The following is an 18,072-nucleotide window of genomic DNA, read 5'->3' as shown; positions in this document are numbered from 1 at the left end:
AGATGAAGGCAGGGTAATGCTCAGTCAGTCATTTTAATGGTATTATACACTCAAGCAGTTTACAAAGTAAAACAATAAAGTACTGCTGGATAGGGATAACTGACTAAATAACACTTTGGGCATAAGCCCCATTAACATAAAAGCCACTAATAATAAATCTCTTCTATCTAACAATACTATGTGCACAGATGTAACAGGTAGACTTAAAGATAACCATCAAAAGTGATGCAGAGTAACCTGAATATTGGTTACAAACAGTATCAGACATATAGAGAGTTTGCTATTGTTTAACAAGTAGGTTAATTCTCCCAGGTGCAGAATTATCCTGTGGGGAGATTTAGTGGATGATGGAAGCAATGTTATTTGCTCTCCAGGCTAGAGCCAAATCAGCACCATGGACAGAAGCCAGGAAAGCCCTTTGGCACAAACCTTAGAGCAGCACCATGGCCAGAGGTTTTGATAGAGATCTGTACTACTTTGTTGATGAAGCTTGTAATGCATGCAAAGATTTATGAATTTCTCAGTTCCGCGGAGCATGGCTAAATACAAAGATGAAAAGACTGTTAAAACATATGTAGAAAAGTATCGCGTATAGTCAAGATACCAGCCACTCAAAATACCCTGAATAGAAATCTATAGGCCATTTCCCCAATGCCAAAGATGGTGACTGCACTGCCCTTAACCCCCTAAACAAATTAACGCTAATAAAGACCATAGCTGAGGTTCACGATAGCTTCAGCTTTGTAGTGGCAGATAAAGGGACATCTATTCAATATTGTAGTAAAAATGCAAGTAGATGTGCTTTTTCCTTCTTACCTTTCATGGCTAATCATGAATTATAAAATACAGCATATGTTCAGTGCTGTGGTGGCATGCATGAAAGACATATTATGAACATATTATGGCTCAACTGCATGGATTTGGATTAAGTATGTTTTTTTTCTTTGTTGTATTTTGTTTTGCTTTATTTTGTGTTTTAGTCAAAAATAACTGCTCCGAAACTGGAACAGTATCTCTAAAAAGAATGTGTTACTGAAGGAAACACTGGATACTGCTTGTATTTTCTTCAAGAAACTTTTGTCTGCACTACCAATTTTTTACAATTATTTTCATAAATTCCACCTTAGATAGACAGGCAGATGAACAGAGAGATTAACAAAAAGGCATACAGATAGCACACACACAATCATATACATGTCAATGGATGAGTGAAAAGGGAAGTTTTTGAACCTACACAATTACACTTGGGGATTAAACAGTTGGAAGTCAGGCACCCAATAACCCCACAGGAGTGTGCTGTGCGTACGCACTCTGTGAGCTCTCTTCTGAACTCAGAGATTCCAGTTGCCCAGGCAACCCTGTCTTGAAGGTTTTAAACTCAGTTTTAACATATGATGCCTCCTGTGTCTCTTCTCAGTCAAGAAAGCGGATTATTGGCTAGAAAAACACTCTTTTTTTGTCAAGTATCTGGTTAAATACATCCAACAGTAAACCAACTGACACACTGCCCTCAGGTAATGTGCTACCTATATTTCTTGCCTGGCTATGACAAGAGATAAGTCATTTGCATTGCTATTGTATTGTGCTTTAACACTGTCAGCAGCTTTAATGGGATTTGTCAAATGCTGGCCACGAGTAAATCTTGAAAAGACTAAGAGAAGCAGTGTAAGAGGTATTAGAATAAAGTGCTCAGAGTCAGCGCAGGAAGTGCTCTGCTATTAATTGTGAACACATTTCTTGCTACAAGTTAGATTGTATAGTTGTAGCCTGGTCAGTACTTTTCTTTCTGCAGATCGAATTCTATATTGCTAAATATAAACATCATGTTCCCCTCTAAGCAACTAAGTAAAGGCAGCTGGCCTATGTCCAAACACAGCTGGCAACACTACTGTAGACTTGTACATTTCTGTGCTGTTAAGATAATGACAGCATGTCAAGATGGAAATCTAAGTAGGTATATATAAATGACTTTCTCAATAAAAAATAAAAATGAAATCATTTTTTAAAAAATGAGCACACATTTGTAGAATGGGGAATATCTTTTAAAAAGTCGTGTTTTATAGTCTTTTTAAAAAATCTTTCAGAGAGAGTGGACTGGCTTACTGAAGGAAACCACTTGATGCAACCATAGCAACAAATCGTCCTATCTAACAAAATAGTGTCATTGTTCTATTGAGTACTCTAGAATATGAATATATTTCAGTCAAATAAAATGGTGCATAGCAAAACAGAAATGATTTCAGACAGTCCTGTGCTTGACAAACAAAAGACTCTACATGGAATATAAGCACGAGACATGGCAAAACCTTTTCTCTTAATCCTGAGCTACTAACCTCAACTTTAAACTACTGCTTTGCTTTCTCATAAACTAATTAATTCATTAATTGATTAAAATATGTAAGAATGGACAGCAGTCCGCCATGTTAACCCACCATCTTGAATCCAGTTGCTCAGATAATTCTAAGCAACTGGATTTTGCCTAATTACATTTTATGTACATGGCTAGAGACCGGCCACATACGCAGTGCACCAAAGGCGAAGGAGAACTAATTTTGCATTGCACAACATTTTAATTTGTGTCTACACCTTCACACTCAAGATATTAAGGATCACACCTATGTTATCCCATTTGAGAAGGGTCCCCTTCATCGAAGAAGTGAGAACACAAAGGAAAGAGACAGCTTGAATGGCATCTTAATAAAATGTCACCCTGTCACCTCAAGCATCAGGGTCTAACATAAAAATGTGAATAAACCTGTTTATTTATTCCTGATATTATCAGAAGATTACACATGTGATGCTTATAATATGGATATAGGCTAATATTATGCTAGCTAAGTTTAGCATTGAGTGTCCTAAAAATTACACATACCCTCAGTTTTATTACACTCTGACATCATATGAGTGTTTATTCACTGTGGCAGTCCACCAATGTTAGATCCACTTCAAAGACAGTTTTACTAATGCCGGCTAACAGGAGCACCTACTGACAAAAAAAAATGAGAATATCCTAAACAACTCACTTCAGTCCCCAAACAAATGGTTGACACAATCATGATCCTCATAATTTATTTATATAGCACTTTAAAAACACAATCGTAGCTATTCACTTCTCTTGTACAGTTTTTGGTTTAATATGTTGCTCATTTTGAATCTTTATGCTCCATTTGCTGCTGGAATGCATGAATTTCCCCAATCAGGATCAATAAGGGATTTTTATTGTATTCTATTTACAGTTACATCTGAGTCATAAGTTGAGTAAAAAAGCTTCCAGGTATATCATAACAATGCTTTTTTGCCTGGAAAGAACTTACAGATTTGTTTATGTGTTCTACACAAAAATCACAAGTTTTCTTATGTTTTTGAAATGATGAGCTACAGTCTGGTTGATTTTAAGCATTCAAACAAATTGAAACAGCTGCAGTAGTTAACAACAATTTTCATTTTGGATATCAGTTGTATCCTTATGTATGTGCATACAATATGCCAATGCTGTAGTGTGCTGTAGCAAAAAACAAACAAACAACTGACTTGAGATGGTCTGAATAAAATCTGTGGTGGCAGATGGCTTAATTAAAATTTGACAAGCATTCAGTGGTCGTTAACTGATGATTGAAATTTACGAATGCCTTTGGTTATTGTCCTTTCGCGATCTGCTAGGGCTCCAACACAAATAATAAAACACACACACTAAAAAAAAGGAAATCCACCCTCATATATTTTTCCACTTCCAAAGTAACTTCAATTAAATTACAAGATACAGATGGAAACTTTTTCAAAACTTTCTCTCTAGAACTGAATATTGTCATATCTGTCATATGTTTTTGGACCCTTACGCCAAGTGAAGTCCAAAATCCTGGTGGTTTCGTCATCCTGCTCTCGTCCCTCACTCCTACTTTGAGCACCACCTTTCTTTCCTTTCTTTTTCCTCTAGCTTGCTAAACATAATGTTTATTGTTGCTGTGCTGACAAACTCTTGTACAGCACAGCACATTTTCCACAAATGACAAAGAGCAAGATCAGCGAGTATGAGTAATATACTTCTCAGCATGCCCCCTGCCATTCAATTTTCAATTCAATTCAATTCAATTTTATTTATATAGCGCCAAATCACAACAAAAGTCGCCTCCAAAAACCTTTTAGAAAAGGCAGCCAGTTTTGATCAAAGGAGTGTAAAAATATTGAATAAATATTTGCAGGTAAAATTAATTTCATAACAAAAAATAAATAAAGTTGCAACATAGAATTGAGACTTAGTTATGCAGATAGTTATGTCGACTGGGCTCAACCTACCTCCTGTGCAGCTGCCTTTGATTACACCAGGGGTGGGCAACTCCAGGCCTCGAGGGCCGGTGTCCCTGCAGGTTTTAGATGTGTCCTTGAACCAACACAGCTGATTTAAATGACTAAATTAGCTCCTCAACATGTCCTGCAGTTCTCCAGAGGCCTGGTAATGAACTAATCATGTGATTCAGGTGTGTTGACCCAAGGTGAGATCTAAAACCTGCAGGACACCGGCCCTCGAGGCCTGGAATTGCCCACCCCTGGGTTACACTATGGTTCATGACACACAGTGTTCAAAAAATGGTTATTAAGCTAATCAACAAGCCGGAGTACCCGGAGATAAGACCCCGGCCTGATGGTGGAATTGAACTCAGGACCTTCTTGCTGTGAGGCAACAGTGCTAACCACCGTGCCACCATGCTGCCCTGGTTATCAACTTGATGAGTTAAATGTTACAAGCTAATTATACTTAAAATCGCATTTCATATTTTTGTTGTAACGTTACACATTTATGGACAATTTGATGATTGCTTGCTAACAATTTGAAAACATGTATACCATGTTTCTGTGAATTTCTGCCTTTATGTTTAGAAATTTCCTCTGCACAATAAAATTATAAAAGCCAAAGTACTGCAAGTATAAAGTTTCAGCTTTTTTTTAAACAAAAAAGTTGATAAAGTCTACAGGAATATTTGAATGGCAACCTCAAGTTTCATAAAAAGCTCAACTTTGCTGGAGTTTGTGAAATCTAAATAAATGCATTTATTTCTGACCTCCAGACTTAAAAAACACAACTTACATTCGGCAAAATAATCAGCTCAACATTTGGAGTTTAGATTCTAGTTTTTTGTGTAGTTTATTGTCAAAAAAGAATAGAATAATGTATACATTTTTAACATGAATAAAATGAAATCTCTTTGCATACACTAATGATCTTGAATCGAAATATTCCACTAGATGGACACAGCTAATGATAGAAATTAGAGTAGCAGTTCAGCAAGCTGACAGGTCAGTGGTAAATTAGGGAAGCATTTTAGGGAAGATACTTGTGATGGTGAGAGAGAAGATCCCAGAAGAACTATGCCAAGGAGAGGGGAGGCTTGTGTAATGGGTAGAATGAGGGGTGAGTGGACAGAAGGATAGAGACAGGTGATCCTGCTATTAAAATTAAACAAAGTAAAGAGGGGGAATTCAACAGGCAGGCACAACTTGTTACACAACCACTAGTATGGTACCCATTGGGAGATGTCCCATATGTACCATATGTATTCATTAAAATGACATAAATTAAAGCAACTGCAGCATTAGATGAACTCGCAGAATTGTGTCAGCGCTCCAAAGAGGGCCCACCCATCATTACTATTACGTATGCTGTTAAAGCAGAAAAGACAGCTTGATGGTATTACATATCCTCAGTTTTTAATCTGTGGCCTGCCAGCATTCACTACTCACTAAAAACATTCATGTGGCCTGTAGTGCATTATCGTACACACTTGAGAGGCTCTCATTTATTTGCTCTTGAAGCATTAGCTGCAGGGCTATAGCACATCCATTACTGAAGACTGGTTTTGCTCTCTTGCATTCAACGCCCTGTTTGTGTCTGTCATCTTGAGAAAAGTAAAATGAGAGTATTATAAGGGATTCTATCCATAAACGATCATTATTAAAGATACGAGTGGGAGGCATAAAAGGAAGCGGGGGTGAAAATGTTTTATTTAGCCTTTTTTTGATGATTGAAGTTGTTTTTGTGTCTGAAATCTATTTTCAACATCTAATTTTTTCATGTCTACCCATCTGCATGTTTTTAATGGTGCATCGGAAAATCTACGCAACATGCATAATCAGGTAGACTCTGCAGACTCTATAGGGAAATTACCTCAATGTGGGGAATATGGAGTTTTTAGAAATATTAGACACCACTAACAATAGTGATAATATATTCACTGAAAAACTGGTATGATTAAGGGGAAGTATAACACCAACCAGCCTAATTAAACCACTTAAACTCCTGTCCTGAGACATGACCAGAAGTCAGCCTAATAGATATAATGATTGAAAAAACAATAACATATGAATAAATGTGAATAAACAGTATCACTGATGCAGAAGCAGATAAATGCACATTTAAACAGAGAAGGTAATTTATATTAGGGAGGGTGGCAATGTGTTTGTTATTTTAAGAAGCTCTTCCATTAAAAGATCCCTGTTCATGAAATCAAGACAGGGCCCGAGATACTTGCAGAAGACTTTCTTAAGTTTAAGAGTTTTGCTTTCTTGTTGAATTAAGATATTAAAAATGTTGCATGTTTTGTCCTTTAGCCATAAAGAATTTTTCTCAAACTTAAATGATTTGATGTCATGTGAATAAACTTTATTATTAAGGGATAAGACAAATACAAAATATTTTATATAAAAGAAACACATAGGAATTCATATAAAATACATTTATTTTACCTTGCTGTATATACAGTTGAGAATTTGAGTTAGCATGCCTTGAAAGGTCCTCGAAAATAATGAGGTTCGTCTTTAACACAGGTATGCTAATAAGGCATGCTAATTCTGACTGTAGCGTGGAGGCGTTATGCTGAAAAAAAATCCTCAAACAGAATATGATGTGACCTAATATCATAAATAAAAATAAGCTACCTTCAGCTGTTCCCTCTTCACAAAGGGTCATCACAGCAGGTAGCTCCACATATTTCATTTACTTTTACAACACACGCTCTTCTTGGCATGAACCCCAAGGGATTTGTGTTTCCTCCCATGATCAAAACGGTGAGCTTTCACTTGTTAGTGAAAAGTGTAAACCACCTCACTGTGGAGCCACTTAGCATCACAAATGAACATCAGTGAAATATTCAGCTTATTCAGGACTCCCTGTGATTGGCTGAGCTTTGATTACGAGTATTCCCAAGGTGAGTATCAACCCCAGTTTCATTTGAACAGGAGGTAAAATGGGAAGTCAACAGTATTTAGTCAAATAAAAGGCAGAGATTAAAGAAACTTTGGCAGCCAAGTGGGTAATTGATTTATAATTTATCAACGGTTGTGCTGAGCAGTGGCCTCCGGAGAGCTGAGGTTGATTTCTGTTACAACCTTTTTGGTTTCCCCATGAGAACACTTAATATGGGCAGCTCTTTTCTCTCAGTGGTTATTTAAAGTACAGCTATCAATAGACACTGCAGAAATCTGAAAGAATGTAAGCAATGCTCCCCAAATTCTGCTTGATTAAATTAAATTGTCACAGCAATGAAGGTGATCTATGATAGCAAGGTGAATGTGTAAAGTGCCATAAATCTCTTTGTCCTACCTTGAAAGGTCAGCATTTGCTCAGATGAGCCCAGAGATACTGTCTTATTCCACAATAATAAAAGTGAGAAAGCAGAAGCTGCTCAAAAGACACACTTCCTGCCTAAGCAATAAACTGCTGCTTGCTCATTAATGAATAGTGTTGTAGCTTAGGTTTGGGGAGGGGGTGAAACCAAGGTGAATATCACTACAATATCACTACAATGCTGTACTGTACATTACAGACTCTTCAAATACACTCAGAATGACCCAACAGAGACTGCATACCTCAGTAACAGAGTGGGTTTTTGGATATTTTAAATTGTACAAATTCAAGCTCACATTTTTAATAACCAGTTTATTTGACAGATAAACAATAGTAAATGTGGACCCAGAGTACTGACTGTATCATTTAGGGGGATTTTTAACTTTTCCATTACACACTGTGTGGAAAATGTATCTCCTATGCCACATAATTAATATTATAGTTGCTCACTTAAATATTTCATTTGAAGGACATTTTATCAGTTCTGTCCAGATTTGTACAGATAAAGGGATAGACATAATTTAAGGGGGAAAAAAATCCATAAAAATTATGCATTATAGGTTCAACTATCCTGACATCCATCTGTCCATTTATTTTTTGGGGCTATCCTGTGGGAGCAGCAGCCTAAGCAGAGGAACCCACATTTCCCTCTCCCCAGCCGCCAGCTGAATGTGTCCTGGGTCTCTCCAGTGTGTCCTGGGTCTGCACCGGGGCCTCCTTCTGGTGGGACATGCAAGGCACACCTCACCCAAAGGGAGGTTACGTCTCATTCCTGCAACTTCCCACTCAGATGTGAACTGCACTAGTGTGAGCTGGAGGTCACTGCCTAATTAAGCCAACAGAACCACATTATCTACGAAAGAAGAAATGAGATTCTGAGGCCACCAAAGTAAAATGTTTCTTTCCATAAAAATTCTGAACAAAATTTGTGACAAAGGGCAGTCCTGGCAACAGTCCAACACCCACCTGGAACGTGTCTGACTTACTGCCAGCAACGTGGACAAAGCTCCTGCAACACTCGTACAGGGACCATATGGCTCATAGCAACTGGCCAGACACCCAATACTGCCGAAGCACCCCCATAGGGGGATGCAGTTGAATGCCTTCTCCAAGTCCCCAAAACACATATAGACTGTTTGGGCAAACTCCCACGCATCCTCAATTATCCTCGAGAGGATAAAGAGCTCAGTGTTCCATGACTAAGACAAAAACTGAGGTTCAACTAACAGAAGAACTCAATTCCGGCACCCTGGTACACCCAGCAAGGGTGAGGAGTGTGATACCCTGTAGTTGGAGCACACCCTGTGCCCCCCCTATTAAAAAAGGGAACCACCACCCCAGGCACTGTCCCAGATGTCCACACAATGTTGCAGAGGTGTGTCAACCAAGACAGCCCTACAACATTCAGAGCCTTTAGGAACTCAGGGAGAGCCTTGTCCACCCTAGGGCCTGGCCACCAACGAGCTGTTTAACTACCTCAGTGACCTTGCCCTCAGTGATGGACGAGTCATCCTCCTTGTCCGTGGACTCTCCTTCCAATCCCTTTGTCAGTGGGATTAATAGGTTCTCGAAGTGTTCCTTCCAAACTTCAACTATATACTCAGTTTAAGTCAGTAGCACTCCACCTCCAATGACCACCGCTTTCCCCTCCTGAGTGTTTGCCAGAATTGCTTTGAGGCAATCCGAACGGCTTTTTTCATGGCCTACCCAAAATTCTCCCACACCCGAGTTGTTACTTCAGCTACCACCTAAACTCGTTCCATCAGCTGGCTCTGAAATACCACAGGCAAACCAAGCCTGATAGGACTCCTTCTTCAGCTTGACACTGTCCACCATCTGGTTCAGAGATTACCAGCACAACAGGCACCAGCCACATTGTGGCCACAGCTCCTTGTAGCTTCCTCTGCAATGGAGGTGCAGAACACGGCCCACTTGGACTCAGTGTCTCTAGGCTCCCTTGGAATAATTCCAAAGTTTTGAAGGTGTGGGTAGTTCAAGATCTTGCCTCTGCCTGACGTTCCCAGTGTACTCTCACTATACGTTTAGGTGGAGGATGCTGGAGAGACCACATCCAACTCACCACCAGGTGAGTTGAAAGCTCCGCTCCTCTCTTCACCTAAGTGGCCAGAATATACGGCGGCAGATACAATGATACCATTGCAAAATCGATCATCGACCTCCAAACGAGAGTGACCTGGTGCTACTTGGACATCCTTTTGTTGGAACATGGTGTTCATTATGGACAATCTGTGGTTTACACAGAAGTCCAATAACAAAACGTCACTCAGGTTCAGATCAGGCAGGATGTTCCTCCCAATCACATCCCTGGAGGTCTCATTGTCATTGCCCATGTGACCACTGAAGTCTTACAGTAGGACGAGGGAGTCACCAGACGGAGCACCTTCAAGCACCCCACTCACTGATCCAAAGAAAACTCGGTACTCTGAACTATCATTTGGTGCATATGTGCAAACAGTCAGGACCTGTTCCCCAACCTGATGGTGTAGAAAAGCAACCCTTTTGTTCACCACAAGCCCAGGGGATACAAGAGTGCCCACCCCTTCCCGTTGCCTTTTACTAAGGGCAATTCCAGACTAGATCAGAGTCCAACAGGTCTCTCTGGACTGGTTCCAGAAACCAAGTTTGGGGTAAGTCAAACTAAATAGCCTGTATCGCTCAACCTGAATTACTACCTCAGGCTCCTTCCTGAGCAGAGAGGTGACGTGTCAGAATTGCAAACCTCTATACCAGGGGATGGGACCGCCAGGGGCTACACCCCTGACTACTCTACTGCCTGACACACATTGCACCAGGCCCCTATGGTGCTTCTTGCAGCTGGTGGGCCTACAGGAGGGTGAGTCCATGGCACATCTCAAGGCTGCACCCAGTTGGGCAAACTATATTGACATTTAGTTAAATATTGCTTAAGCTTAGGAAATGCTTTATACATATATTTTCCTATAGTCAGTACAACAACTCTAGTGTTGACATCTTTAATTTTCAGACTTTGAGCTTACAAGAATCCATCATTTTTCAATTAGTACATACAACGCTGTCTCTTGGAAATGCTGTTTATTTGCAGCTTATGGTGAGTGGCCTAACCTTTAACTGTAAATTCAGTGGAATCCTCCTTGAAGCAAGACCTATTTTAAATAAAGTGAAGGGAGTCGTGCTCATACAATAATAACGGCATCCCCCTGCATTTGTTTTGAAAACAGATCAGTCATTAAAGTGCATCAAAGACACCATAAATGACACAATGCAGAGCAATAATGCATTTTAATGAAGACCCTCAAGCTAGAATGATAAGATTTCAGGGTCTGCAATTTGCCTGTACTGCATTATACAAAATCCGATCACCAGAAAAGTCATTAATGTAAAAAGTCGGACACTTTCACAAAGCAAATCTGTATAGCTCTCAAGAATTACTGGAGAGTTTTTGGCTTAAAGAAAAATGGTCGGGCAAGAATGTGATGGCGGCAGCTGCTACTGCTTTCCATTTTAAGTGCTTATCAGTGACTCACTTGAAGTGAGACAAATTTTGTCTCTTTCAATTGTAACATTTTGCAGATTTGCTTTACTTCAATACAGAACTTTAAAACATATAAACCATTATAGTGGACATACAGGGGCTTTTTGTTTTTTCTCCTTCAACAGCTACCTAATTATAAGCAGCACTTAGGCAGTGTATCACACCAACTGGGATTTTAATAACTGTTGAGTCACCAGCTGTGAACTATTAAGAAATGATGGTGATGACCACCAGATTGAGAAATCAAATTCTGAGCAACATCCAGTGATGCCTCTCATACAGCTGGCTCAAATCATAGCTTGTTTTCTAACAACTGCGGTTTGACAGCACATGGTTGTTCTAACACAGCCATAAACCTGTGATGTGACTACTGGCATTGACCTCCTTGAAATGACAAATGGCTAGAAATAACACAAACAAATGCTCCAGAAAGCAACTCATGCTTAATGGCTTTGAAACTGTAGAAAGGTTTACTCACCCTATACCAAACAATCTCACGCAGCCTTCCATCAGTTTTGAAGTTACACTTGAGAGTAACAGTCTCACCAACAACAACAGGAGGCAGGGGCTCTATGGAAACTGTCAAATATCCTGAAAAAAGAGAATGGAAACAAAAACTTTTAGTACAGTAACATACGATAACTACACCTTTTCTGAAACAGTATATAATTTAGTCGTTCTTTTCTTCTTCTTTTTTCTTTAGAAAAGAACTCAGTAGTGTAGAATTAGTAGATTCACTCTGGGGGAAAAAGTCATGTTTTATCCTATACAGAGAAAAGAACATGTTACCATGCATCCCTTCATTGATAGCTACATAAGTCACGGGTTTACAGATTAAATCAAACAAATGAGCTACAGTGCAACTTCTTTTAACTGACTTACCATACTGCAGGTTTGCCAAGAAGTTGTCTATTTGATTGTTGCATTATTATTTTTCATTGGATTTATCCAGCACATTTGCTTGCGCAATGTGTTTTAAGCTTTTCACCAGTTATTTTTTTAAGTTGTTTGCCCTTGAATACACATCCTCCTTCAACCTCTAATAGAAGCAAAGCCATTTCAGCAGCATCATGACAATGAATAGTTGGTAAAGAACATGATGGAAAATGTCAGGCACAATATGGGCAATGCTGCCATTGCTTCTGATAGGGTGGGCTGATAATCCATATACAAGAAAGTTTTTTTCTTACACTTCAGAATCACAAAATATACTATCTAATTTGTTCCATGCAGTATGCAACCTCAAGCTGCCTAAATTTATTGTAATTGAAGATTAAATGAAAGCTGCTGTGATAAAAAGTCAACAACACACAACAAAAAAAAGCTACGTACACACAGAAAAACAACAAACGCAAAACGAGAAAAATCTAAGAAAAAGTAACTGCCAAATACAAGGTCAAACTCTTCAGAGATGAATGCTTTATTGTGCCTGATCATCAGCCCTTTGCGCAGAAAAAAAAAAAAAAATCACACAGAGCTGCAGTTTCACAATTCAGCACTCACACACACACACGGGGTGATAACAGAACAGCACATCAGCATACGTGAGATTATATCGCCCAAATAAAAATGGAGTGATACAAAGGCAATTACCTGGTGATAATGAGAAGACCTGAGAAAAAATAAATACATCCAAAAACTGTCGGGGGGTGGGAGACTAACGACTGAAGGAAAGGATATTTGTACTGAAAGAGTTAACTGAATCAAAAAGAATTTATTATAGCTATATACTAAAAGATATAGTATTTAGTTTATGCATTAGCAATAATCTCTTTACATCTGGCTAAGGCAAAATGAAGCAGTTAGTAGGCTCATTTCCAATGACAGACAAGCTACCCTCTGCTCAACATATCACCAGCGTCAGCACATCCAGTATTTAATGAGGGAATTATATCTCAGAAAACAGATGGATATAAAAGTGAAAATATAAAACTGAATAAAATGGCACTTAATGGCCAATATTTCTATATAATATTGACACACTGACATAACTAACAGAATATTAAGGACATTAGTGTTTTACAGAATTCCCCAGGTGATCAGTGTAAGAAATGGACAACTGCAGAGACGTGTAGCATGAACAGTCCACCGTAGGTACCTAATTATAGGATGAAAAAGCACTTTTTGTGCTTCCGTGCTGGGAAAATAGTGATCAGAGGCAGAATGTTTTTTCAATATCCATCTCACTCACTTGTGAGTATATCTCAGAAATCCATTTCATTTTTAAGGACTGCACATAAATATGCTCACGGTCTTGTGCAAAGAATGTAATTTTGTCATATCACCTCCACCGGTCACGACAGATGGCCACCCCCTCCCTTAACCTGGTTCTGCCACAATGGAAATTTAGATATTTAGAACTGATTTATAAAATGATGATTGTTTCTCCGAGGATGTTAAATGTGGTAAGTAAATGACATTCACAAATATAAGTGAAATTCACAACCACCAGACATTGCATTAGACCATAAAGCATATCAAACTAAAACCAAAACAAATAGACATGTCAGCCATGCCTCCACTTGCTTTTGGTATATCATCTGCCAGAAAGCTTAGGGACACTACAGCCAAAGAAAAGAAAAAAGAAATCTCCTGCCAAAACCATCACAACCATTAGCCCACACTAGCATTATAAAATATCATACACTGAATGGCCATAACACAATACAATAAGCCAACTGATTTTAGGCCCACCATTGTGATGAGAGTCTTTACTGCTGTTCTGCTGCTCTCCTCTGGTTTATACACAATGAAGAAAACAAGGGAGAGCAGTTCACACTGAGCTGAAATTAAACAAGTGTACATAAATTAAAATAAATAAATTTCCTTTTTAATATTTAGATTTTTTGGGTGCGCTGACTCTAGTACGAACTCTACCATCTCCCTGCTATTTTCACTATTGTTTGCAACCTTTTGTAAATACCAGAAGAGCAAGATACTGAACAGAGAAGCTCTGACTACAACACACACAGAGGAGTATTTCATTTTCTATAGTACACTGCCTGGCTTTTTTGTTTTATTCTATGATGAACCAAATGTTTTCAATTTGCCAAAACTCTAAACTGCAGAGTTTTTTAGGCCAGTTCAAAAACTCAACTACTATGAAATCCGGCCGTTGTAATAGATGCAATACACAGTTTACCGTTCCCTCCCCTGAATAAGACATCATACATGGTAGCATATGTTGCTCTAAAACTTTTCAGAACAACTGATAACAAGCCACATGGTCCCTTTCCTTTTTAGTCTGGAGGACCCGGTGTCCATTTTTTAAAAACAGGATTTAAATTTTTTGATTTTTCTAACCACAGAACAGCTTATCACTTTGTCTCAGTCCATTTTAAATGGGCTATGTCCCAGAGAAGACAGCAGCATTTCTGGATGTTCTTTTTCTCTGCATAATAGAGCTTTAACCTGCATTTGTGAATGGCACAGTGAACTGCATTCACAGGCAGTAATTTCTGAAAGTATTCCTGAGCTCTTGCAGTGATTTCCATCACAGAATCATGACTGATTTTAATGTGATGTTGGGCCCAGAGATCACAGGCATCTAACACTGATTTTTGGCCTTGACCCTTGAGGATGGAGATTGCTCCAGATTCTTGCATACTTTTGATATTATGTACTGTACTTGATTAGATATTTCTTCACAATTTTTACAATTTCACAATGAGCAACGCTATTCTGAAATGGTTTGCAGCTGGCAGATGCTGTTTTTGCAGACTGATTAACCTTGTCCATCTTTAAGAAACCCTGCCTCCCTGAATGTCTTTTTGTTCTCCAATCATGTTACTAACCAGTTGCCAGTTAAACCAATTAGCTTCAAAATATTTCTTTTTAGTACCAGTTACCTTCCCAGTCTTTTGTTGTGTCAAAATTAACATGAGCTAATATTTTATTCTTTTTTTTTTTTTTTTTTTTTCTTTTTGCCTGTCCCGTTTGGCTCTTTTGCCATCAGAATTGTTGTCTAAAGGCAAATATTTTATTCTTAAAATGGTACGCTTTCTCAATTTGATATAGTTTCTCTTACTGTGAATAAAAGTACAGGTTTATGAGACTTCGAGTCTTTATTTTATGTCTTGATTTAGATTGTAAACAGTCTTCAAACTGTGTACGTATTAAAGAAACTGTCATGGAAGTCAAATTACATCATATATAAGCCAACATGACACAACCAACATGATAGGATGAACACGGGGACATTATAGGTGAGCCATGTGTTTCAGTAATTCTGTGCAAAACTTTACTAGAAATCCTTGGTTCTTGGTGGCATACTCGTGTTCTCCTCCAATATAGAGTCATGTGAAAAAGAAAGAACAACCTGCTTTCACAGGAGTTAAGAGGAAAAGTAGCAGCCAGGTGCCAATTGAAAGCCCGTGGTAAGTCTTTAAGAGAGCTGTGCATAAACAAATACCCACAAACTTGAATAGACTGAAGAGGAGTAAAGAAGACTGAATCAAAATTCAAGCAGAGTGAGGTGAGACTGATAAGGTCACACAGAAAACAATTATTTCAAGTTATTTCTGCTAGATGTGCTACAGGATATTCAAACATGCGGTGTCCTTAGTTTTTCACAGGACTACATAGAGTCCTGTTTTCTTTTTATGTTTGTTTCATGTGACTGTAGTTGCTATCTTGTTCACCATGATTCACCTCAGCTTGTTTGCCACAGTTTAGATGACAACGTGATAATCTTTCGAGTATTCCTTTGATAAAACTGCACTGCATCTCACTACTTCTCCAAAAAGCATAATTGCTCTAAAACACTATCTCGAACACTGGAAAACATGAATTCCTATAAATATGTAATAGGTAATAGGTAAAAGTACATAAAACTGACATACGTATAGTACATTAAAGAAATGTAAGATGTATCGTCACTGGTAGACTCAGCTGTCTCGCATGTCAGTGCACCTAGATATGCTTATTAAGGAATCTTAATTTAATCAGCAGGCTGAAGAGACCTTCTCTCCAGAGTCAAATTGAATGGATAAACCTTTTCTGGGACTGCATGTCATTAACACAGAGCTGATGCTCTTACGGAAAATCCTCACCACTTACTATGAACCCACAAGAGGAGCAGGCTAGCCTTGTAAATGTCTCTGTGCGAGTTTTTCAGTGAGGTGGCGTAAATGCATATTCAAAAAATAAAAAATAACAATAATAATTCTGTGGAATGTAGTGTTAGTCATTCGACAGGAGACAAGTGTGTGTCTTGCCTTCAGTAATGGACATATTTAGTTGCAAGTGATAAATGGTGGTTCTCTTTTGTGGTTGCAGGGATTAATTGTGAACAATTCACTGACTATGTGGCACAGAAAAAAAAGTAGCATAGCCACGGACATAAAAATGCTGCAAAGCATATGGAGAGGGATGAAAAAATTTTAAAAGAGCACATTACATGGGTTATGCACTCGTATCGGAGAAGTTCACATTTCATATAATCCCTATGAGAAACTGGAGCAGTTTCAGTCTGAACACACCAAGACACGAAGGCACAATTCCCATGCAATTAAATGACTTCATCAGTTAAACACATTTTATTTACCCATTCTCACTTGAAAGTGTTCCAGCAAAGCTACATCCCTTGTTGTGATTGATGTTGTAGTTAAAATGCAGACTATGAGGAAAATTCACAGAGCGAAAACTCTAGAGTGCTAATTCACTTTGAGAATACAAACCCACAATGGCAAGTTTTGTTTTTGTTTTCGTTTTTTTCTTAACCACCCATGAGATAAATTCACAAAACATTTCAATTTTGTGATTGTTTAGACAGCTGTCTGCAAAACCATATCTGCTCTGAGTGGGCATACAAGTCTCCAATCAGCCGTTGTCCATACAAAGAAACACTTAATATAAAATCTGCAGCACAATTTCTCTGCAGTTTTTCGTGCTTTTATGATTCCACTATATTTCAGTTTCCACTGCTATTGCTTTTATTGAAGCAAAACATATGCCTCACTCTAACCCAACTTACCAATTATGAGTCTGTTCTCACAATCAGACTCATGTTACTGTGGGAATGAGAACATGGGTCTATTTTCACTCCCACAGTGTCAAACACTGCTGTTCAGTCAAAGCCAATAGCATCTCAGAGATACCCACAAGATGTTCTTTTTAACGCTGTGGGTACCGCTATCATATAATGTGGTATTTAAAACAAACCATGATTTTTCTTTTCTAAATCTAAGTAGGCAGTTAAAGTACATGTGTAGCTATTTTATTCCTTCAGTGTGGCGATAAAAGATGTATTTTTGAAAAAATTGGGGGGGAAAAATCTAGGAGATCATTAGTTCTATGCTGATTTTCTTCATTAAAAAAACCTTCATACCAACATTTCTCTTACCAATTAGGTATGTGATCACCTGTGTATACGTTCACATTTTATAAATGATAAATTGGAATGTGGCCTTGAATGTGTTGGTAAAAGCATTAACATTAAAAAGTGTGGTTTGATGACTGGATAGTGATTGTCAATTTACAGCCTGCTTCACCTATATAAGACATAGTATGGCCTCCTTCCCTTTCCTGGTTAAATCTTTCAGTGCTACCTGGGGGTGGAGTTTTACTATTAAGGAGAAGGCATGCTATCTGGATATTTGGATATCCATCTAAAAGAGGCGGGGCATTCAATTATAATTCATTTGGAGCTGAATATTAATGCTGATGATATTTTATTTTTGTATTTTTTTAAAGTCAGCATTCAAAATATCGGATGACATTTTGAATGTGCACGGATTAATTCCCATACCCATAAATCCCAGTATTTAATCCACTACATGGTTGTAGTTACTACTATACAGTCGATACCATTTATTCAGTTCATTTATTTAAATTCTATTTTGAATATTTTAATACACGAGACCTCACATAAGTCAAACGTGTTTAATAATGCAATGATATGCTGTATTAAACAGTTATTTCG

General features: G+C 38.3%; 1 protein-coding gene across 3 annotated transcripts in view; it reads right to left on the bottom strand.

Moving 5' to 3' along the window:
- Positions 1-18,072, bottom strand: part of igsf21a (immunoglobin superfamily, member 21a) — a 183,754-nt gene that overhangs the window by 107,602 nt on the left and 58,080 nt on the right. For 2 of the 3 annotated variants that reach the window (XM_005917853.3, XM_005917852.3), the window contains one exon: positions 11,629-11,741. In XM_005917853.3, coding sequence (XP_005917915.1) covers positions 11,629-11,741 — 113 coding nt within the window. Of the gene's footprint in view, positions 1-4,293; positions 4,347-11,628; positions 11,742-18,072 lie in introns of those variants that run through there. The other variant, XM_005917854.3, reaches the window with a different exon arrangement.

This window comes from Haplochromis burtoni, unplaced genomic scaffold, assembly GCF_018398535.1.
Source record: "Haplochromis burtoni strain Fernald_Lab_line unplaced genomic scaffold, NCSU_Asbu1 Contig_26, whole genome shotgun sequence".
Classification (NCBI taxonomy): Eukaryota; Metazoa; Chordata; class Actinopteri; order Cichliformes; family Cichlidae; genus Haplochromis; species Haplochromis burtoni.
This window is presented reverse-complemented; position numbering and strand designations above follow the sequence as displayed.